This window comes from Mustela nivalis (genome assembly GCF_964662115.1).
Source record: "Mustela nivalis genome assembly, chromosome: 6".
NCBI lineage: Eukaryota > Metazoa > Chordata > Mammalia > Carnivora > Mustelidae > Mustela > Mustela nivalis.
Genome location: NC_139025.1, coordinates 102,597,675 through 102,622,165, shown reverse-complemented (window position 1 = coordinate 102,622,165; position 24,491 = coordinate 102,597,675). Strand labels below are relative to the sequence as shown.

Below are 24,491 nucleotides of genomic sequence, written 5' to 3'. Positions count from 1 at the left end.
CAGTATCTATATAATGTCAATGCATACATAGATCCTTTATCCAACAATCCCATTTTCAAAAATTTATCCTAGAGATCTACTTGTAAATGTATGATATGAGGTATATAAATGGTTGTTCATTATAGCCTGGTCTGTAATAGCCATATAACAGAAATAATCTAAATGTCTATCAATAGGAGCCTTGTTAAATAAAATATGATACATACAATGGAACCCTGTAACACAGTGAAGAATGAGGAAGTTCTTTGTAGATTGTTATGGGAATATCTCAAAGATACACTGTTAAGTAAAAAAAAAAAAAAAAGCAAGGCATAAAATATTGTGTCTGGCAAGATGTATGCTACAAATTGTGCCCAAAAGGGTGTGTGTGTGTATATATATATATGTACATATATATCTCTGTATGTATATATGTATACATTTATATACATATTGTATATGTATATATGTGTATATATGTATGTATATACATATATGCACATGTATATATATATGTATATATACACACACAGAGATATATATACACACAGATATATATATCTATATTGGCTGTTATAGGCATAAAAACTCAGTGGAGCAACAAGAGATTAATAACCACGAAACCTGGGCACCTGGGTGGCTCAGTGGGTTAAGCCGCTGCCTTCCGCTCAGGTCATGATCTCAGGGTCCTGGGATGGAGTCCTGCATCGGGCTCTCTACTCAGCAGGGAGCCTGCTTCCTCCTTTCTCTCTGCCTGCCTCTCTGCCTACTTGTGATCTCTCTCTGTCAAATAAAAAAATAAAATCTTTTTTAAAAATAAATAAACAGGGGCGCCTGGGTGGCTCAGTGGGTTAAAACCTCTGCCTTCGGCTCAGGTCATGATCTCAGGGTCCTGGGATCGAGTCCCCCATCGGGCTCTCTGCTCAGCGGGGAGCCTGCTTCCCCCTCTCTCTCTGCCTGCCTCTCTGCCTACTTGTGATCTCTGTCTGTCAAATAAATAAAATCTTAAAAAAAAGAGTATTAAAAAATAATAATAATAAAATAAATAAATAAATAAATAAATAAACAAAATAACCATGAAACCTATTGGGGAAGGGTAAAAACCGGTAGACAGGGTTGTGAAGGAATCTTTTCACCATATACTTCAGACCATGTTTTTTGATGTTTAAACCACCTGAGGGCGTTACTCATTCAAAAACTAATTCATTCTATTTATTAATATGTTAGTTTAGTTTACATTAGTTAGTAGACATTAATTGAACATTCCTATGCAACCAAAAATCTGGGAAACATATTTGCAGTATTATGACAGAAAATGCTAAAACCCATACTGTATAGGTTTTTTTGTTTGTTTGTTTTAAGTGAACATCTCAGGGGCACCTGGTTGATTAAGCGTCTGCCTTTGGCTCAGGTTATGATCCAGGTACCAGGGATCAAGGTCCACCTGGGGCTCCCTGATCAGTGGCGAGTCTGCTTCTCCCTCCGCACTCCCCGTGCTCCTGCTCTCTCCCTCTCTCTCTCAAATAAATACATAAAATCTTTTAAAATAAAAATAAATAAAAAGTGAACATGTCAATAGGAAAATGGGCAAAGGATATAAATGGGAATTTTTTTTTAAATCCCAATAAAAATATTTTTGAATGTTTAACTTTAGCAAAAAAAAAAAAAAAAAAGTGAATGGAAAAAAAGGTAGCATTTAAAAATCTTCCACCTAGGGCTAAGATTTTTTTTTTTTAAATAATACCCTCCCCCGAATAAATAAAGTAACAATGCCCAATATTAATGTGCGACAGAGACACAAACCCCCATTCTTGATAGGATGTCGATCAGTACAATTCAGTGGGCAATTCAGCAATATATCAAAAGCCTCAAAATTACTCATAACCTCTGGCAAGGTAATTCCACATCTAAGAAGTCCTCCGTGATAATCACCCCAGTCAGAATTAAGGCAAAGCGCCCAGTATGGTGTAGCATTTAGCGCAGCCGGGTGGCGAGGGCGCCCTGGGGTGGGGGGTAGCGGGGAGCGCTGCGGGGCAGGTGCTGCGACCACCGTGGTCGGCTGAAGCTCAGCAAGCCCTGCTCTGTCTTGCTCCTAACTGATCCGCTGGAAACCTGAAAACTGACACTAAGGAGTCATGCTTTGCTGCCACCTAGTGCTCGCCAAGGTGATTGCACCCAGCTGGCGACTAAAATGGTCCCTCCGTTAAGTAACTTAGCCACCAAAGGGCCCTATTTTCGTTTAGTATACACTATAATAAAGCATTTACTATGTTCCAGGCATTGTGTTCAGCACTGCCTACTAATCCTCTTAACAGCCCTCTCAAAACCTAACTTTACAGATGAGAGAACTAAGGTACAGAGAGGTTAGGTAACTTGCCTAAGGTCACACAGCCACCCAAGTGGCTAAGACCAGAATTAGAGCAAGGTGGCCTGTTGGGACCACGGTCTGTGCTCTGAACCACCTCCTTTGCGAGGGGCAAAGGTCTGTGTGATAATAGTACTCGAAGAGAACCTCACACCCCGTACAGCAACTGCTACCCCTTCCTTAGTACATCTGGCCCAAATAAGTTAGCGCGTGGACTTAGTTGGCCTCTGCCAGACAGGCAGTCTAACCTGAGTCAGGGACAACCTATGGCCCAGGCCAAATCCAGTGGATTTACAAAAAAAAAAAAAAAAAAAAAAATTTTAAATACTTCCTATAGACAAAAAATAGATAAGGAATAACATAATAAATATTCAGGACCCACCAGCAGCATTAAAAAAATTGTGTCTCCAGTAGCAATGCATCAGTGATGTGTTTCAACCCTTAGTGCACTGGCTTGTTTTCTGCCACTGTATTAACACACAAGGGGCACCAAGTGGACTCTCGGTGCAATGCGGTTTTTATAGCAATCCTTCGTCTTCCTAAAAACAGTCCTCCCCAGTTACAGCTAATATCCTGCTGGAGACATCTGATGCATCCTGCTGGAGACATCTGCAGTTTGGGTAACAAAGCAGTTGCTTTGTGGTAGAGCTGAGAAAGCTTCTCGATTATTTGCTATGATCTAACAAGGTAGTGGCTTCCAGTCACAGCTGTGAAGCCCAGGGCTTTGAGGAATTATTGAAAGAACAGGAAGCCCAAATGCTAAGGCAACATTACTTGCAGACCAGAGTTATAAACCTGACCTCCCCTAAACAACTTAGCAAATCCATACAGTCCTGAAGTCACACACCAAGTATCATGTGAGTACTTTTTTCCTTTTGGAAAAGGAAAAGGATCAGTTCCCTACCTTTTATCAGATTCTCAAAGAGGTCAGAGACCTTCCAAAAAGGTTATGAATCATTCCTCCAGATCCGGGGAGGCGCCAGCAAATGGCCCACAGGCCAAATTCTTCCTGATACTTGCTTTTGTACAAGCCTCCAGCTGAGAATGGTTCTTTTTGGTTTGGGTTTTGGCTTTTGAGAATGGTTTTTATATTTTTAAGTGGTTGGAAAAAAACAAAAGAGTAGTACTTCATGATATACAGAATTAAATGACATTCAGATTTGCATCCATAAAAAAAATCTTACTGGAACACAACAACAGTCACTCATTTACATCTTGCTATGGCTGCCTTTGCAGGACGAGAGAAGAGCCAAAAAGCTGTAACAGAGACACAAAACCTAACTATGTACCATCTGGACCTTTCCCGAGCAAAGTTTGCTGACCCAGCCAGAGATGGGACTAGATAATACATCTTGCAAATGTATGTGCCTCTGCTTTGCACTTGTGTGTAGATGCTGTTGTGATTAAGTACAAACTCATCTAAGTATATTACTAATGTAGGGGACATTAGTCAGTGGTACCTCTTAATGAATCTGGGGAGCTCCCTCCCACCACATGAGGCCAGCCACTCCTTTCTCCCACCTCCCTGGCACTCAGGGCATACACGAAGCCTTTGGCATTAGAGACCTCATCTAGGGCTCTGAAGCTGGATTGAGTCACATGGAACAGCAGGGAGAGGAGAGATTGTTCTGGCAGCAGCAGAGACATGGCAGTCACATCTAACTTCCAAGAGCAGCAGGACCAGCAGGATGGGAGCCCTACAGCAACAACCCATTTCTGGCTGCATGTCAGAGGTCTCCTCATTCAACAGTCCTTACAGAATGACTTTGTCTTTGCTTCTAGCTGTCTAGCCTGTGTGTCTACCCGGTTAAGCCAAGCTCAGGCACTAGAAGAGACCAGCATCATGGGCCAGCATCATTCATTGCCTGCAGCAGAGGGGCTAAAGGCAGAGGTTGGTTAAGTACAAGCTTCAAGGGGACAGAGAATAGCCAATCCGTCTTTGTACCCTCAGCGCCTGAGAGTGCTGAGTACTAAGAGGGCTCACTGAGGTATCTGTTGATGAGAGCACCAGGGAGTAAGTGTGTGAGTAGGAGAGAGCATACACTAGGAATCTCGACTCCATTAGATTCCAGCCACCTGAAACTGGCAACGAGCTTTTCATGTAACAGCGTCTCTTAAGAAGGGACTAGAAAGACAGCCCTCCTCCTCTAACCCTAGCTATGGTTTCCTGGGTTTCCCAGACCATCGAGGCTCTAGTGATGAGAGATGGTCAAAATTGAGGACTGCTGTGAATTTGACCCTGGGCTATTAGTCTCAGAGCTTCTTCTCTCTCTTGCACTCTGATGATACCTACCCTATCTTTCAGAAGCAGATAGCCGGTCAAAAAGCACATGTAAATATGCAAGTGTGCGCTGCCTGGGAGAACGTGAGACAGGGTACACATCAGGTACACTTCGCTCTGGCCCTGGCCTTTGCCTGCAGACTGTCATGAAGCAAGCAACTGGGTGCTGATGCTCAGACCAACTCTGGTGGATTGATAATTCAGGAGGAAGTGATTACAGTGATGACTAAAATCAGCAACACTCCATTACTTGTAGATCTATTTATGTAGGCTAGGGGGACAGATGTCTAATGACCTGGAAAAAAGCGAAAAGCCAATGAGAACTTTCATAGCGAAAGATCAGGGATCAATAGTGACATTTCCACAAAGCTAGTGCTCTGATCCCACAACATTTAATTTTCCAGATAACAGCATTTTTCGTAATCTCAAGGGAGAGGGAGAACGTGGGGCAAAAGCTGGGCTGAGGCAGTGCAGACTTAGCAGAAACCGAGACGGTTTCCACAGGACTTCTAGAACCAGTATGTTATAGAAGAATTCGTTCTATTTTTGTCCCCCACTATCCTTTGACACTTTGTTGAGAAAGTATGATCTTCCTCTGCCCAGTGGTGAAGATCTGGGCAGACAGATGATTTTTGTCAGACGAAGTCTTCCCGTCACCTTCAATCATAAAATCTCACTGCATTAAAGAATCTGGTCACATCTCATAGTCAAAACTACAAACTTGGCATTATCTCTTTGGATAATTTGGGTCCTGCTTCAGGCTTGAGACCTGTATCAGAGCAATGGGATACAGTCCATTCCTCCTCCCCAGTCCCCCTGCTTGCTAGTTAGTCTACCACTGCCTTAGAGGCTGATAAGGGAACATTCCAGATAGGAGAGTTCTTACTTAGCTGGTTGACTTTTTGCTCTCTGGGCCTGCCTGGAGATTAGGGCTGGCTCTCTCTCTTGGGTCGGTACCTTCATGAGCTTACCAGAGGGTCCTGCTGCACCCCTTGACCCTGGCAAATGCATCTGCCCCCACTTTGCTGTTCACTTGCTGTCCTCTCTCCTCAGTTCCTGGGCACCAGGCAGGACATGTTCAGACCCTTTCAGTGGAGGTCTCCTCGTCTCTGCTGATGGCCAATTGGACAATGTCAAATACGACCCCAAAGCACAGTCCATGAGAAACAGTCATGCATACCTTGTCCTGAGGACTCTGTCATCAGAGTCATTGACTTTGCCTCTCTCTTGCACTCTAGACTTCCCAGGCAGGAAATCAGCCTGCCTTTGGTCCAGCCTTCAGTCCACTTTCACCTTCTTCCTCGGGCCCGAGTCAAGCACCAGTTTACTGGATTCCCCCAACTGCAAGGAATACATTTCCAAACTCTCTAAGTTGTCCCCTTGGAATTCCCCTCAGCAGGCAGTGGTAGAAGTTGTCCCTTCCCTACTCCTCCACCAAAATGGGGGCTGGAACTCAACACGGCAACAGTTTTATTCAAAAAAACCTCTTCATTAATCTTCTTATAAAAACCACTGTTCTTTCAAAACATATACTCTCGAAGTGGATAAAGGGGTTCAAGAGCCAAGGAAGAAGTTCTCCCATTTTCCCCTTTGTATCCTCAATTAAATTTGAGGCAGAAGAATTCCATTCTAAAAACCTATTCGTTACTTAATGCTATATAACAAATTACCCCCAAACTTAGTGGTATAAACAATAAACATTTATTATTGCTCACAGCTTCTCTGGGTCAGGAATTTGGGGGGCTTAGCTAGACAGTTCTGGCTCAGGGTCTTGTGGAGTTCCAGTCAAGATATCAGCTTGACTGAGGCTGCAGTATCACTTCTAATACGGTTCACTCACATGGTTTGTAAATTGGTGCTGGTTGTTGGTGCAAGGCCTGAATTCCTCCCTTGTGGAATTCTCCACAGAGTTGCTCGTGTGTTCTCATGACATGGTGGCCGGATGCCCACAGAGTGAGAGATTCGAGAAATCAAGATGAATGCAACAACACCTGTTATGATCAGCCTCAGAAGTCACACACTGTCCCCTCTGACTCTTGAGTAGCCACACCTACCAGCTCTGATTCAATCTGGAAGGAAACTATATAGGAGCATGGAGACCAGGAACGGAAGATCATTGGGGAACACTCGGAGGCCGCCTTCCACAACCTGTTATATCTCAAATGATAATCAGCCCCCAAATGAACAAAGTTCAAATAAAGAAGAAACCATAAATTTAGTTTGGTTTAACCCAAACTTCTTTAGGGGATTTCTTGATCTTCAAAATTATGTATATTATCTGGCCTGCTCCACATTCAATCCTTATCTACAGATGGGTCCAGGACTCTCCCTGAAGCAAGGCAGAGCCTACGCCTGCTTTTAAGCGTTCTTCCTGGTTCTCAGATTTCTGATTATTATGTAGATCCCTTTTAGAGTTGACATTTACCTAAGATTTACAATTCAACGTAAACATTCTAAGGTACATCATTACAAGAATCATGTCTATTTTATTTATTCTACAGTAATGATTTAAATTGAATACATCTGGGCACAGTAAATATTTGACATGAAAAGTAGTTGTATCAGAAGAGGCGTCAAAAAATTGCAAGTCATCTGACACATAATCACTAGAAAATATTTTTCTGTCTGATCATTTAAGTGTTACAAATCCTGAGAATGTTATCCACTGAACAAACTAGGTACTGCTTATAATTATAGCTTGCTTGCAAATCATCCGTTAAAAAAAATGCCTTGAGGTACAAATCACCTATGTATTAAACATGAGTCTTTTACATTTTACAAAGAATTTAAACAAATATATCAAACAATTAAAGGTAAGTGGCTCTTAGAACAGATATTAGTCGGGTTCCAGAACACACTGTTCCACAATTTCCCGTAAGTTGGGGTTTTCCATTGCAGCTGCCACTCGCTCTTTGTCATTTATCTGCTTGTTGACTGCAAAACACAGACAAAAGTTAGCAGAGGGACTGTGTCAACATATAGTGACAGACAAAAATTTCATTAGCCCTTTAAGTAAAATTGAACTCCTTGATAACTTAAAGCTGGCTCACTTTTTTAAGTTCTAGAAGGGAGACTTACAGAGGAAAAATACCCCCTAAATCCTTACTACTCTAACACAACTATTTTCATTTCTTTCTTTCTAGTCTTTGTCCATATACACTATTCCCATATAGAGCAAAGAGTAGATATAATTTTGAAAACTGTTATTTTCCCCTGTTAAGCCTATTTTTTCAAACTACAGGGTTATTTAACACAGCCAAAATCTCAAGCCTTCTAAATTAATTATGAAGACTATGCTACATGGAGCACCCTTATATATATAGACTTCTTTTTGGAAAGATTCTTAAAAGTGGCATTATTAGATCAAGGGGTCTGAATATTTTTTTATGGTTTGATTCTTATCACTGAATTGCTTTCCAACATTTTTTACCAACAATACATGAGTTATCAGTTTGCAAAAAACAACGAGTACTATTAATAAAAACAAACACACACACATATAAAACAGTTGGTGAAAAACAGCTCATTATTATAATTTGCATATTTTATCAATTTGCATATTTTATAATTTGCATATTTTATAATTTTATCATATATTGATAAATAGTGAGAGGACATTTCCCCATGTTTATCTATTAGTTATTCGGTGAATTTTCTGTCCATCTCTGTTAATCTACTGCGTGTTTTATTTTTTAATGAGTTTGCATGGCTCTTGATATAATAAAGGTATTGGCCCATAATATCTGTCTATAATTTGCTAAAAGCACTCTCAACATAAGAGTTCAAAAGAGAAATGTCCATATTCTTTTCTAGATCTTCAATTTCAATTTCAAGTACATAGCTCTCTACCCTGCACCAAAGAAAAAAATCAAGCCCTCTTTAGAGTTTGTAAGTCAAGGTCCCTAAAGCTGGATATCTTTTAGAGAGGTGCAGCTACTCGTCAAAACCAGCCAATACTCACAGGGCCTGCCTCTGGTTCACCTAGAGTCCTACTGAAAAATGATTTTCTTGAAAAACCTATGCTTCCCCACCTCATAGAAGAGCTAATAACTAATTCTTCACTTTTTTGCAAATGACCCAAAGATACTTGGATAGCTGAATACCAGTATCCAAAGTGAAGTACTATCTGAAGTTGTTTTTTAATGAGTCAAGATTGACTTACTGTCTTCCTCTGTTGAGTGGGTTCCTTCAGAAATGTAGATTTCCAACTAGGAAGAAAAAAAATATTAAAACCAAAATACTTAGAACACTCTAAGATGACAAGTAAAGTGGAATGCACAGTAGACTAAAGAGTCTAGGAATGAAAGCCCAAATAGTTTTCTTAACACTAATGACTTAGTGACAAATCCCTCCAAAACAGGGACTGAAATTAGTAGATTCTTTTTTTTTTTTTTAAGATTTTATTCATTTGTTCATGAGAGACACAGAGAGAGAGAGAGAGACAGAGACAGAGACAGAGAGAGACAGAGGAGAAGCAGGCCAGGACCCTGGGATCACTACCTGAGCTGAAGGTAGACACTTAACCGACTGAGCCACCCAGGCATCCTGAAATTAGTAAATTTTTAATTTTGGTCACCTGCGGAAGGCCTGCAGGGGGTATTCCCATTAATCACCTTCTTTAATGAATACACACAAATAAAATTTTACACAAATGAGATCTCATACATATTTTACTCATGGAATGGATCTCTCTACTCTACACTCTATCTCTTCCTCCCAAATCAGTACCTAAAATATCTAAACTTCCTCTCTGCCCCAAGCACCAGGAAAAGCCATACTAATAATCTAGTGTAGTTTCTTCCATATTTTTCTCCATACCTACTTAATGGAATACAGATTTTATACACCCCAAAGTCGTAAGTTTCTTTTCTTTGCTTATTTTACAAAAATGGGATCACAATATAGTTTTCAGTATCCTCCTTTTCTCATTAAACTATTATCTTGCTAAATTTAATTTCAAGTATAATATTGGTTAAGCTAAACCTCCTGGCCCTGCTTCATTCCCCCAGATTAGCTAACTTCCAAGAACTAGACCTTCTGAGACAAACCCACAAAATCCTGTGACAAATAAAGCATGCTATATGATAAAGGCATGTCTACTCCCCAGAGAACACTGGAGTGTATGAACTAATTCTTATACAATTATTTTGCTACTTTTAAGAGTGAAAAAAAATCTTACTTTATTATGGCTAAGAGACCCTAGAGATCATATAGAATAGACTTTAAAAAAAAAAAAAACACCTTGGGGCACCTGGGTGGCTCCCCAGCTCTTGAGTTCGGCCCAGGTCATGGTCTCAGGATTGTGAGATTTGGCTCAACGCCGAGCTCCTTGCTATTATGGAGCCTGCTTAAGATTCTTTTGCTCAGGGCACCTGAGTGGCTCAGTGGGTTAAAGCCTCTGCCTTAGGTTTAGGTCATGATCCTGGGATCTTGGGCTCCAACCCCGCATCGGGCTCTCTGCTCAGTAGGGTGCCTGCTTCCTCCTCTCTCTCTCTCTCTGCCTGCCTCTCCCCCTACTTGAGATCTGTTTGTCAAATAAATAAATAAAATCTAAAAAAAAAAAAAAAAGATTCTTTCTCTCCCTCTGCTCCATCCCTGCAAAAAATACCATATGAATTCCTCTAGTGGCTAGAGGCATAATACTAACTCTTATTCCAGAAAACAAAGGAACAGATATAAAATCACTCCATACTCATTTACTTTGGTTTAAAATTACGCATGACTCAACTCTGAAAAATGGTAAATAAAGGGGAAAAGTCAGGCATTTACCCTGTTATTCCTGTATGAACTAACTATACTTCAGGGAGACCACACAGTGTGCTTGGTACCTTGCAGGCATAGAAGACTCTAAATCTGAAAGATTACTTGTGGCCCTTTCTTAGTGGTTCTTCCTTGCTTTTAAACTTTTTCACATGAAAATATGTTCAACATTGTTAGCACCAGGGAAATAGCAATAAAAACCACAAGTTATCACTTCCAACCTGCTAGAATGGCTATAATGAAAAAGACAGATAATATTAATACAGAAGTGTAAGAACCCTCATACACTGTCAGTGGGAATGTAAAATGGTAAAGCAGCTATGGAAAACAGTCTAGCAATGCCTCAAAAGTTAAATCTAGTTAGCAAAAGACACAGCAATTCCCCTCCTAGGTGGAGGGAAGATGAAACATCCCCAAGTGAAAACCTGTACATGAATGTTCATAGCAGCATTATTCATAATAGACAAGAAGTGGAAACAACCCAAATGTCCATCCAGTAGTCAATAGATAAACAAGCTATGGTATAGCCATACAATGGAATCATATAAGGCAGTAAAAAGGGAAGAAAGACTGACACATGCTAGGACATGGATGAATTCTGAAAATAATATTTTAAGCGAAAGAGGCCAGTCTAAAAGACCACAAACTGTATGATTCCATTTAAATTAAACATTCAGAATAAGCAAATCTATAGAGTCCAAAGGAGATCAGTGGTTGCCTGGGGATGGAGGAAGGTTTCAGGAAATGGTTATGGGGTTTCTTACTGAAGTGATGAGAATGTCTTAAAACTGGGGCAGCTGGGTGGCTCAGTTGGTTAAGCAGCTGCCCTCAGCTCAGGTCATGATCCCAGGGTCCTGGAATTGAGGCCTGAGTTGGACTTCCTCAGCAAGGAGTCTCCTTTTCCCTCTCCCTCTGCCCACCCCCTATTAATGATTGCTCACACTCTCTCAAATAAATAAAATCTTTAAAAAAAAAAAAAAGTGATAGTAGTGATGGTTGCACATTTCAGTGGATAGACAAAAAAACATTAAACTGTACACTTTAAACAGGGGAGTTGTGTGAAATGTAAATTAAATCTCAATAAACCTGTTATAAAACAACAAAATCTTCCTTACCTTATGTTTAAACGGTAAACACCGTTGAAGTTTTACTCTTAAGCACAGCCCTGTAGAGGGAAAAAAGGAAAGGCCCTAATTATCTCTTCTCTTATCAATTCCTGAAAAATTATACAGCTGTATGTAGGTGTCTCCATACAAAACAGTAGCTGGAAACAGCTTTGGCTCAATCCAGTGTAGGTCTCCTTTGAATCAGGCACCATGCTAGCAACTTTAATATATACAGACTTACATGGGGCACCTGGGTGGCTCAGTGGGTTAAGCCTCTGCTTTCAGCTCAGGTCACCATCTCAGGGTTCTGGGATCGAGTCCTGCATCAGGCTCTCTGCTCAGCAGGGAGCCTGCTTCCCCCTCTCTCTCTGCCTGCCTCTCTGCCTACTTCTGATCGATCTCTCTCTGTGTGTCAAATAAATAAATAAAATCTTTAAAAAAAAAATTTTTTTTTAAATATATATATATATACAGTCTTACATATTCCTCAACTAATCCAGTGAGCCACGGTATTACCAAACCCATTCTACAAATTATGAAACTAAGGTCACAATGTAATTTGCCCAAGTCACTTAGCTAGTAAAGTGGTAGCTGAGACTAAAACCCAAGACCACTGCAAAGCCTATGTCCTTTCTACTACATCAATTTACCTTCAAGCAAAGGTCAATTCACTCATTTAACTTTATTGAACACTCAGAACAGGCCAGATCATGTAAAAATGTAAAACCAAATAAGAGCCTCTTAAAAGGACCACAAGGATCTTCTCAAATTTGGAATCTTCTATGCCTGCAATATACAAATAGAGTTCCCTAAAACAAGATCCTCTGAACTTCAGTTTATCACCCAATGCCAAGTCATATATATATATATATATATATATATATATATCTCCCCCAGTTGAGACTTATAAGAGAAATTAAAACTCAGCTTAGAACAGACCCTCAGTGTGTCCATGTTCCACTTCTCTCCCACCTCAAAACAAGGAAGGAATCTGTATCTAAATCTACACCCCTAGACACAAAAAGATAAGTCAAACTGTTCTTATGCACAGGAAGTGTTTCAAAGCACTTAGAGTCTAAAACACAGTAATTCCATAATAAATATTAGAGAACTCTAAAGACAATATATAGTTTCTGTAAGAGGGTCCCCCTTTAGAAGATCTGCCTTAAAACATATCTGGAGGGCTCTTCTCTTCCCTCTGCCCCCCACACTGTCTCTTTAATTTGTTACCTGTGTATCATCTGAGCCTCCTCATGCGTTCTACTCACTGCTGGTAGGTGTTTTAGCCACATAGTATATAACAACCATTTCACAATTCACAAAGCACTTTCTTGACCATCAATATCCTCAAGAGAGGCAGTACAGTGTTACTGAGATAGATAGTCTGGGTTCAAAAGCAGTCTACTATATACAAGCTATGGGGGCCTAGGCAAGTTACTTAACCTCTCCTGAGCTTCAGTTTCCCCATCTGTAAAGTAAATATTATAATAGTACCCCTACATATAGGGTTGTTACAAGTGGTAAATAAATTATTATGCAATGTGCCTAAAATAGGACTTGGTACATAAAAAGCATTTAATAAATATTAGCTATTACTATCGTATCATTTTCATTTTACAACCAGGAACCATGATAAATGATTTGTCTGAACAGCAGAGAGCTGGGAGCTAAATATAGACCTTCTGACTCCAAATCCTATGCCATTCATATTGGACCAGACCTGCCTTCAGCTATTCTTGTCCGGACTAAGTCAACACAAATGGCTATTAGCTAGTTTCTCTGCCTTACCCACTCATTTCCTTTGAGTCTTCCTTGTCTTTGCAATTACTTACCAGGATAACTCTAAGTAGGTGATGAGCTAAGCAGTCGGGCTGGAATGCATATCCAGGTGCCTTCCGCTGGTTCGCACTACCTGCTCATAGGAAATGCCTCCCAGATGCCAGAAAGAGGACTATCTTCATTGAGTTTTCTAATCACGTTGACTGAACACGGATACGACACTAGTATACTCACTTCTAAAAAGCCAAGGGTCTTAACTGAAACTCATATTAAAAGGGCCCCAAAAAACCTGACAACACTTTGTTCAAGGAGTGGACAGATCTGAAGTAGCTACCATAACCGGATCTCGGTGCCTTTAGAGTTACTTTTATTTCGTGGGTTTTCTCAATCTTTGTCCATACAAACATGCTTTTTGATAATTACAATTAGAATGCAAATGCAACTTAGCATTCCAGTTTTTTCATACATTTCCCAAACAGATACTTTGATTCCTTGATCATATTTATCATTTTCTTTTTTTTTTTTTTTTAAGATTTTATTTATTTATTTATTTGACAGACAGAGATCACAAGTAGGCAGAGAGGCAGGCAGGTAGAGAGAGGGAAGCAGGCTCCCTGCTGAGCGGAGAGCCCGATGTAGTGCTCCATCCCAGGAATCTGAGATCATGACCTGAGCTGAAGGCAGAGGCTTTAACCCACTGAGCCACCCAGGCGCCCGATCATATTTATCATTTTCAAAAAAAACAAGAAATCCCATTATGTTGGTGCCATTTCCTTATTAATAGATACTAGAGTTTCTTCCAGGATTTATGATTACAAATTTACTATAAACATTCTGTACATGTTACTATTTTCTTTAATGGAATTATTTCCTTAATTCCTGGGTCAAAGAGCAGAAATTTTTTCATAAGGACTTACTAATATGTACCCAGAGGCTTAAAATTACTTATACCATATGACCCAATAATTCCAATTAAAGGAATTTATCCTGAGGCAAAAACTAGAGATATATGAAAATATTTATGTATAAAGTCATTCATCATAGTATTATTTATAATTCTAAAAGTCTAGAAGTGGTATAAATGGTTATAAAAATTATGATATACTGATGTGATTAGCACAAATTTCTATGGCTATGTAATTAAAAACTAATATTTAATAAAGAATAAAAAATATTCCTTATCTATTTCATGCTTTCTATTATCTAACCTTTATAACTCTTAATACTGTTATTATCTCTACTTTACAGATGAGAAAACTGAGGCTCAGAAAGGTTAAGTAATTTGCCTAAGGCCACAAAGTGGCAGACTTGACAGAGCTGGAATTTTATTTTTTTATTTTTATTTTTCTAAAAATTTTATTTATTTATTTGAAAGACAGAGATCACAAGCATATAGAGAGGCAGGCAAGGAGTTGGGGAAGCAGGTTCCCCACTGAGCAGAGAGCCCAATGCGGGGCTCGATCCCAAGACCCTGGGATCATGACCTGAGCCCAAGGCAGAGGCTTTAAGCCACTGAGCCACCCAAACTCACTGGGACCCCACTGGTACCCCAAAGAGCTGAAATTTTAGACCAGAGCACACATTCTTTGATGACAGCTGATTTTTACTTCATTCTTTATGCTTTTGTGGAGTTTCCAAATTATTGCCAAGAAACACATTACTTTTGTAATGTGTAAAAAAAAAAAAAAAAAAGAAAAAGCACAAAATAAATGTTACTTTTTGAAAACTCAATTTGCTAAAGGCTCTTACAGGAACAGACCCTCTTTTTAAGAAATCTTATATATAAAAATATTTTAAGATATTCCCCTTCCCATCAAGAGAGTAGCAGCACTTCTGTTATCTGTTGATTCAGAAACTATGCAATGACAAAAAAAATAAGTACGCATTCAAAAATGCTTTTTCCAATATGGAATATTAATAACCACAGTATTATCAAGGCGCTTGGGTGGCTCAGTAGGTTAAATGGCTGACTCTTGATTTTGGCTCAGATCATGATCTCACAGTCCTGGGATCCAGCCCTGCCTTGGGCTCAATGCTCAGCAGGGACTCTGCTTGAGGATTCTCTCTCCCTCTGTCCCTCCCCTGGCTCATGTTCTCTCTCTCTGATAAATAAATAAATCTTAAAAATAAATAAATAAATAAATAAATAAATAAATAACCACAATATTATCTATGGGTTCGTGGACCCTTTAGTCCCTCAAGATACGACCTATATGCTGGAAATCACTAATAGGAATCCCAGATCATCAAGTGAGAAGAGAAAAACAGAAATCACAACAATGGAAGTAATAATAAAACATTTATCTTTTCAATCATTTTTGTAAATGTATCTATTTTTAAATAGATAATATATTTGCATAGTTCAAAGACTTAAAAATATAAAAAAGTATATAGTAAAGTCTTACCCCCAACCTGTCCCCATCCTGCCGTTTCTACCACACTGCCCTTCACAGCTAGTCATTTCTTTTTTTTTTTTTTTTAAAGATTTTATTTATTTATTTGACAGAGAGAGAAATCACAAGTAGGCAGAGAGTCAGGCAGAGAGAGAGAGAGAGAAGCAGGCTCCCGCTGAGCAAAGAGCCCGATGCGGGGCTCGATCCCAGGACACCGAGATCATGACCTGAGCCGAAGGCAGCGGCTTAATCCACTGAGCCACCCAGGCGCCCCTCACAGCTAGTCATTTCTTATGTATTCTTCATGTATACACAATCAAATACAAATTTCTGTTTTTGCCCTTTTTTACACAAATATAGCAATATTACACTTGTTTTTATTTCTTAACAGTATGTCACAAAGATCTTTCCATACCAGTACATGGAGACCTTTTCCACAGCTGTATAGCATTCCGTTGTTAATAAATATCATCAATGATTACTTCAGCATTCCTCTACTGATGAACATTTGGTTTGAAATAAACTTCTTTTATCTTCTATATTTTTTTAATTAATTAATTAATTAATTAATTTGACAGAGAGAGATCACAAGTAGGAGGAGAGGCAGGCAGAGAGAGAGAGGAGGAAGCAGGCTCCCTGCTGAGCAGAGAGCCCCATGTGGGACTTGATCCCAGGACCCTGAGATCACGACCTGAGCCAAAGGCAGCGGCTTAACCCACTGAGCCACCCAGGCATCCCTATCTTCTATATTTTTATTTATGTTTTTAGACAGTGGGTGGGGAGAGGGGCAGAGGGAGAGGCAGAAAGAGAATCTTTAGCAGGCTCCATACCCAGTGCGGAGCCCGAGCAGGGCTCTATCCCATGACCCTGAGAACAGGACCTGAGCAGAAATTAAGAGTTGACACTTAACTGAGTGAGCCACCCAGGCACCCCTCCTTTATCTTCTCTATAACAAAGTAGTATATATTCAAAGACATCTCTTGTATATCTTACTGCTAACTACTCCAAAGTATTAGGAACACTGCCTCTCAAATAGAAAACTACATCAAAAATACTTTAAAAAAATAAAAACAAAAAAAACAGAACTCTCCCACTAGGACTGATGCCCATATTGCACTGAAGCTAACAGAGCAGCAAAGGAGAGGAAGGTGATGACAGCAGGGTTAGGCTGACAGCACCCACTGCAATCTCCAGAACTGAGGAGAGGACTGGCCCACACCCACTCTCTTAACTGTAGGCACGCACAGGGAAGACAAGCAGCATGGTATAACTAAGGAGATCTCACGTCTGGAGTCAGGGGAACTGGGTCTGAGCTTCAGCTTCATCATTTCCTGGCTATATGATTCTGAGCAAGTCACTTAAAGTCTTGAGTCTCGGGTTCCTCATCTGGAAAATTCTCTCACAGGCTGTGAGGGCTACAGAAGACACACATCTGAAAAGACTCTGTGAACTACAAAGTGTGATACATGACACTAATTGTTATTTGGGGTCAATAACAGTAAAATAATTTAGAATTAAAAATATATTTGTATATAAAAACTTACCAATAAGGGTTGCCAAAGAGCAGTGAGGTACTGTTGGCGTGAACCTGATAATAACCAAATAGTCGTCTTCATTTCTCTCCTGAACCTCCACACTACTTTCCGTTACCACTTCCAGTTCTTCTAAAGTATTGGGCTTCTCTGGGTCCCGGATAGTTCGAATCAAATCTAAAGAATCATCAGAGACAAGGTATTATGTTAAAACATGAAAATGCTACATAAGGATGACTTTGCCAGTCCTAATCCAAACATGGACTTCTTTCTTTTTCTTTAACCAAATATTAACAGTATCTGCCCAGATTTCTCACAGCAGTTTCCACAACCAGTTTCCTTTTGAGAAAACTGTTTTCTTAGATTCTTAGTGGATCATAACTTGTTTCTTGGATCCAACATTGCAGAGAGAATAAAAAAGGAGGAGAGTGGGGCGCCTGGATGGCTCAGTGGGTTACGCCTCTGCCTTTGGCCCAGGTATTGTGTTTTTGGGGTAAATACTCAGTAGTGGAATTACTGAATTATAGCATAGTTCCATTTTTAATTTTTTGAGGAACTCAGGTCCTCAGGGTCCTGAGGATCAAGCCCCGCATTGGGCTCTCTCCTCGGCAAGGAGCCTGCTTCCCCGCACCTCTCTCTGCCTGCCTCTCTGCCTACTTGTAATCTCTGTCAAATAAATAAATAAAATCTTTAAAAAAAAAAAGTAAAAAAGGGGCGCCTGGGTGGCTCAGTGGGTTAAGCCGCTGCCTTCAGCTCGGGTCATGGTCTCAGGGTCCTGGGATCGAGCCCCGCGTCGGGCTCTCTGCTCAGCAGGGAGCCTGCTTCCCTCTCTCTCTCTCTGCCTGCCTCTCTGTCTACTTGTGATCTCTCTCTGTCAAATAAATAAATAAAATCTTTAAAAAAATAAATAAATAAATAAAAGTAAAAAATAAAAGAAGAGTATCATAGAAGCTCCAGAGAAAGAAATAACTTGTAGCTTGGGAGACTGTGGTATCAGGATTTATGAAAATCGAATCTAAATCAAGTCTTTAAAAATATCAATTTGATACTGAAGGTGAAGAAAAGGAAAGGAAAGGAAAAGTAGTTTAGGGCACTTGGCTGGCTTAGTCAGCAGTGCATGCAACTCTAGATCTTGGGGTTATGAGTTTGATTCCCACATTGAGTGTAGAGATTACTTTTAAAAAATTTTTATTAATGGGGCTCCTGGGTGGCTCAGTGGGTTAAAGCCTCTGCCTTTAGCTCAGGTCATGATCTCAGGGTCCTGGGATCGAGCTCTGCATCGGGCTCTCTGCTCAGTGGGGAGCCTGCTTCCTCCTCTCTCTCTGCCTGCTTCTCTGCCTACTTGTGATCTCTGTTTGTCAAATAAATAAATAAAATCTTTAAAAAAAAATGTTGGGGTGCCTGGGTGGCTCAGTGGGTTAAGCCGCTGCCTTCGGGTCAGGTCATGATCTCAGGGTACTGGAATCAAGTCCCATATCAGGCTCTCTGCTCAGCAGGGAGTCTGCTTCTCTCTCTCTCTCTCTCTCTGCCTGCATCTCTGCCTACTTGTGATCTCTGTCAAATAAATAAATAAAATCTTTAAAAAAAAAAATATGTTTAGTCTGCCTGGAACCCAACATAAGTGAGTATGTAAGAGTTTGGGCCAGACCATCAAGGATCTTTTACAGTTAAGCATAGGCAATAGGGAATCCTCAAGATGTTCTGAACAAGAGAGGAACAGGGCCAGCATTACACTGTCAGCAAGGAACTCATCCACTAGCCGGTAGACTCAGGAGGAAGAGCAGGGCCAGCTGAAAATGCTGGGCCCAAAACAGGCACATGACAATAGTAATGGAGAGGAGGGGACAGAAGGAGAAGTAATCTCAGCAGCAGAATCAACAGAATTTGACGATTGTTGAGATGTAGAAGACGAGGAAAGGGAAAAAGGAAGATGACTCAGATTTTAACTCTGTCTGGGAGAACACTGACAGAATGAAAAAAGAAAAACTGGAGAACACAGGAAGAAAGTTGGGTAGAGGCTGGGAGAAGTGGGTTCAATTTTATACATATTGATTTTGAGGTGCTTAAGGGGCAACTCAGTGGGACATTCCAGCAAACACTGAACTGTGACGTAAGGGTTAAGAGAGCACCAAGGTTAAATAGACACATGAAAAGATGCTCAACATCACTGTCATTAGGGAAACGCAAGTCAGAACCACAATGAGATATCAGCTCACACCTGTCAGAATGGCTAAAATCAAAAACACAAGAAACAAATGTTGGCAAGGATGTGGAGAAAAGGAACCCTGTGCACTACTGGTGGGAACGCAAACTGGTACAGCCACTGTGGAAAACAGTATGGAGGTTCCTCAAAAAATTAAAAATGGAACTACCCTATAATTCAGTAATTCCACTACTGGGTATTTACCCCCAAAATACAAAAACGCTACTTCAAAGGGGTACATGCATGACTATGTTTGTAGCAGCATTTTTCACAACAGCCAAGACATAGAAGCAGCCCCGTATCCATTGATAGATGAATTTATGAATATATCTGATATATGTAATGGAATATTATTCAGCCATAAAAAAGAATGAAGTTTTGCCATTTGCAAGGACATGAATGGAGCTAGAGAGTATAATGCGAACCAAAATAAGTCAAAGACAAATACCATATGATCTCACTTATATGCGGAATTTAAGAAATAAAACAAATGAACAAAAGGAAAAAAGAGACACACAAACCAAGAAACAGACTTTTAACTATAGAGAACAAACTGATGGTTATCAGAGGGGAGGTGGGTGGAGGAACCGGTGAAATGGATAAAGAGTTTTAAGAGTACACTTACCAAGATGAGCACTGAATAATGTACAGAATTGTTAAATCATGCTGTATGCCTGAAACTAACATAAGCCGTATGTTAGTTAATTAAAATTAAGAATTTAATTAAAAAGAGAGAGAGAGGGGTGCCTGGGTGGCTCAGTGGGTTAAAGCCTCTGCCTTCAGCTCAGGTCATGATCCCAGAGTCCTGGGATGGAGCCCCGCATCAGGCTCTCTGCTCTGCAGGGAGCCTGCTTCCTTCTCTCTCTCTGCCTGCCTCTCTCTCTGCCTACTTGTGATCTCTGTCTGTCAAATAAATAAATAAAATCTTAAAAAAAAAAAAAAAAAAGACAGAGAGCGCACCAAAGCCTGAGTGGTTAATGAACCCAAGGGATTCACAAAGAATGAGCAGAACAGTAGTTTTCAACCTTGGGTGAACAATGGAATCATCAGGATTGCTTTAAAAACAAAACAAAAACTGATGTCTAAGCCCTACCCCCAAAGATCCTGATTTAACTGATTTGTATGAGCTGAGCAGTAAAACTTTGAAAAAATTCCTCCAGTTGGGGTGCCTGGGTGTCTCAGTTAGTTAAGCCACTGCCTTCAGCTCAGTCATGATCCTGGAGTCCCAGGATGAGTCTCATGTCAGGCTTCCCCTGCTCTACAGGGAGCCTGCTTCTCCCTCTCCCTCTGCCTGCCACTCCCCCTGTTTGTGCTCTCTCTCTCTGCCAAATAAATAAAATCTTTTTTAAAAAAAAGTCCTCAGATTGCTCTTACGGGCATCTCAATTTGAGAACCACTAATGTAAAGGGAGAGACCCAAGAATACATCTGTGGGAAACACCTAATTTAGGTATCAGAAGGAGAAAGAAAAGCAAGAAGCAGAGATGGAAGTGGGGGGAGGTTAACATTAAATGCAGCAGGAAAATTCCAAATAAAGAGAACAGAAAAAGGTCTTTCTTTGGTTTTGTCACCCAGAAGATCACCTGTAAGAAAGCAGTTTCAGTAAAGAGATAAGGCAGAGGGACGCCTGGGTGGCTCAGTTGGTTAAGCAGCTGCCTTCGGCTCAGGTCATGATCCCAGCGTCCTGGGATTGAGTCCCATATCGGGCTCCTTGCTCCGCAGGGAGCCTGCTTCTCCGTCTGACTCTGCCTTCCACTCTGTCTGCCTGTGCTAGCTCTCGCTCGCTCTCTCTGACAAATAAATAAAATCTTTAAAAAAAAAAAAAGAGATAAGGCAGAAGCCAGATGGCAAAAGGGGGAAGTGAGAAGGAACTGGAAATGTAGTGCTAGGACTTTGGCAGGGAAGGGAAGGGCAAAGAACCAATAGGCGGTTTAGACAAAGCTAGAACAATGAAAAAAAGTAAGGGAAACTTGAGTATGTTTTATAGCCCAAGGGGAAGGATCAAATAGAGGAAGTGAGACTGAAAGTATAGGGGGGTGGACGGGGGACTGGCAAAATAAGAAGGGAATGAGACCAAGGATATGGGAGCCTGGGCTGGCCTTGGAGAGGACAAGATTTCCTTCTTATTCTGGGGTAGAAAAATATGGAAAAATAGAATGATAGAGAAATGGTGAGGTAAAAAGGAGAGCAGAGGGAATTCACATAGGATGGGCTTGATGTTCTCAAGCCTAAGGTTTTGTTCTCTAATTGATAGCACCCCTGTAATCAAAAATGCTGCTGGGAAAAACGAATCCAGCAAGCTCTACCTTCTCTTCCTGACCACTCCTGGGCTTCATTAGCCACTTGATTAGCCACAGAATTTGAAAATAGAGGCAGGGAAGAAAAGAACAAAGCTTTCTCTTCACAAGGCTCTATCATCATGGGGCTCAGGGAAATGTGGCCTTTTTTTTTTTTTTTTAAGATTTTGTTTATTTATTTGACAGAGATCATAAGTAGGCAGAGAGGCAGACAGAGAGAGAGGAAGGGAAGCAGGCTCCCTGCTGAGCAGAGAGCCCAATGTGGGGCACCATCCCAGGATCCTGGGATCATGACCTGAGCCAAAACCAGAGGCTTTAACCCACTGAGCCACCCAGGCGCCCCAAACACGTGGCTCTTTAAAAAGGAATTTGCTGGGGTGTCTGGGTGGCTCAGTGGTTTGGGCTGCTGCCTTCGGCTCGGGTCATGATCTCAGGGTCCTGGGATTGAGCCCCGCATCGGGCTCCCTGCTCCGCAGGAAGCCTGCTTCCCTCTCTCTCTCTCTCTCTGCCTGCCTCTCTGCCTACTTGTGATCTCTGTCTGTCAAATAAATAAATAAAATCTTTTTAAAAAATAAATAAATAAATAAATAAAATAAAAAGGGAATTTGCTGCCCCTCATCCTGGGCATGTTCCCTGTAAGGCTCACTTATACAAGCTGCATTATATTCTTTAATATGATACCTAACCCTGAAATTAAGTCTCACCCCTTATTAAACTTCTCTGGTTTTCTATTGATTTGAGAGATTTGGATTTATTTCTTTAGAAAGATTTGGATTTATTTCTTTAGAAAGAGCAATGTTGCTCTTCTCACATTACTCCCCTGATGAAAATTCTTCTATGGCTCTGCACTGACATTTTTTTTTTCTAAGAATTTATTTATTTGAGAGAGAGAGAGAGTGAGTGAGAGAGAGAGGGCACAAGTAGGGGGAAGACCAGAGGAAGATGGGAGAAGCAGGCGGCCCGCTGGGCAAAGAGCCTGATGCTGGGCAAGGAGCCCAATGTGGGGAACGATCCCAGGATCCTGGGATCATGACCTAGCTGAAGGCAGATGCTTAAACAACTGAGTCACGCAGGTGCCCCTGCACTGATATTCTTTATACATTTAAATCCTCAGTATCCAGTACTGACCTGGTATCCAAAATAATTTTTAACCACACTTCCACCCTTAACAACACCCTATCCTGAAGCCCCACCTATCTGCCATTCTCTAACATTACTTTACTTTGTCACCTCCATACTTTTGCTCCCTTTTCTCTGCTTAGTATGCCTTCTATCCTCTATACATCCAGAGCCTACTTATACTTCAAGGCCTAACTCAAGTGACTCTTCCTTAAAGTTTTTCCAGATCCCCCCACTCAGAGATTACTATCTCTCCTTCTGAATTTCTGTATCTCTTATTCAGATCAATGGCTTTCTACTGCATAAAACAAAAAATAGTATATTTTCTCATACACAGGTCTCCCTCAATATAAGCTTCAGGACAAGAATCATCTCTCTTCCAAAGCTGTACCCCCAAGTGTCCTTCTGTCCTGAGATGCTGTAGACAGAAGTCAGGACAGGAATGTGTCTGTTTTGTGGAGATCATTCCACTCATAATCATCTAGCTGGGCTTAACTCCCGCCTCTAGTAAGAGAGAGGTAAATTAGATTGGCTCCAAAGATCTTTTTCAACGCTGACCTCCTTCTCCCAGCCTATTATCATTGTCCACATTTTATTTGTATTCTTATGGTTAGATCTTTCACTCTCCGTCAGCAGGAATAGCTTAACAGTAGTTAGAGCCAGCCTTCTTAGTTTACAAAAACAATACTACGAAAGTCCAAAAACAGGGAGGCATAAGGCAATTGTAAAATGGTGTAAAGTGCAGAAAGTTTGGAATCAGAAATCAAGGGCTTGGTTTTCGCCATTTCTTTACTGGCAGTGTGACCTCCAGGTAGCTGTTTTAACCATTCTGAACCTTTGTTTCCTCATCTGTGCAATGATGCTGGCCCCAGAAGGTTGAAAAAATGTATGTGACTGTGTGTGTATATTCGTTTTTGCACTGCTGGTTTGGCTGTGATAAGAACTGTGATAAGAAACTCTTAAGTTCGAAGCCTGGGTACAGGGAGGCCGTTTTGTCCACTTCTCTCTGAGACCTCTGCTTTTTTTTTTTTGGACAAGAGAACGGCTATGACCTTAGGCCAGTCCCCAACTTGTTAGTCACCCAGCAGTGCTGCAGGAGTGGTGGCAGGAGAAGGAATTTGTGTCCAAGGGGCTCGGGGACGCAAGGAAGGAGACAAGTAGTGTAGCCCGGTTTGGTTCCTAACCAAGCACCCTAAACGCCTGCTCTGCGTCAGAAGTCTTGAAGAGGGCGTGGGGCAGACAAGGGAAACGAAGCGTTTAAGACCTCCAGGCTCGGCGCGCCCCAGGTTTAGGAAGAGCCCGGGTCCTAGAAAGATCCACATTCCAGCGTGACTCAGGAACCCGGAAAAAAGGCTTCCCAAGCTTCGGACGAGACCCAGCAAAAACCGAGTTCTGTACCCCCAGCCCTCAGGTGAGATCCCCGTTACCCCCATCTCCACGTACAACGCCAATCGCTTCCCTGGGTAAAATTAATTACCATAAACCTCTAGCGCTTTCTCTTCCATGATCCGGGGCTGCCGGGCAGCTCCCCGCTCAAAGAGGCCGGTGAGCCACGGGACTCTGCTCAGCGTCCAGGAGAACAGCCCGGACACCCGCTCCATCCTCATGCTCCGCCATCCCTGGCGACTGTCCCACCCGAGCCACCGTCTCTCAGCAGCGGGCCTCGCGATTTATCAAC

General features: G+C 41.1%; 1 protein-coding gene across 2 annotated transcripts; it reads right to left on the bottom strand.

The window, feature by feature from the left end:
• Positions 1 to 6,303: 6,303 nt before the first annotated feature.
• Positions 6,304 to 24,424, bottom strand: CIAO2A (cytosolic iron-sulfur assembly component 2A). Of its 2 annotated transcripts, XM_082737300.1 has the most exons (5): positions 24,291 to 24,424; positions 17,208 to 17,372; positions 11,501 to 11,550; positions 8,788 to 8,833; positions 6,304 to 7,559 (listed from the first exon to the last, which is right to left on the bottom strand). In XM_082737300.1, the coding sequence occupies exons 1-5, from the start codon at positions 24,418 to 24,420 to the stop codon at positions 7,462 to 7,464; spliced, it is 489 nt and encodes a 162-aa protein (XP_082593426.1). In that variant the 5' UTR covers positions 24,421 to 24,424; the 3' UTR covers positions 6,304 to 7,461. The 2 variants fall into 2 exon arrangements, with proteins under 2 accessions (XP_082593426.1, XP_082593427.1); XM_082737301.1 differs by lacking the exon at positions 11,501 to 11,550.
• Between the last annotated feature and the right edge of the window lie 67 nt (positions 24,425 to 24,491).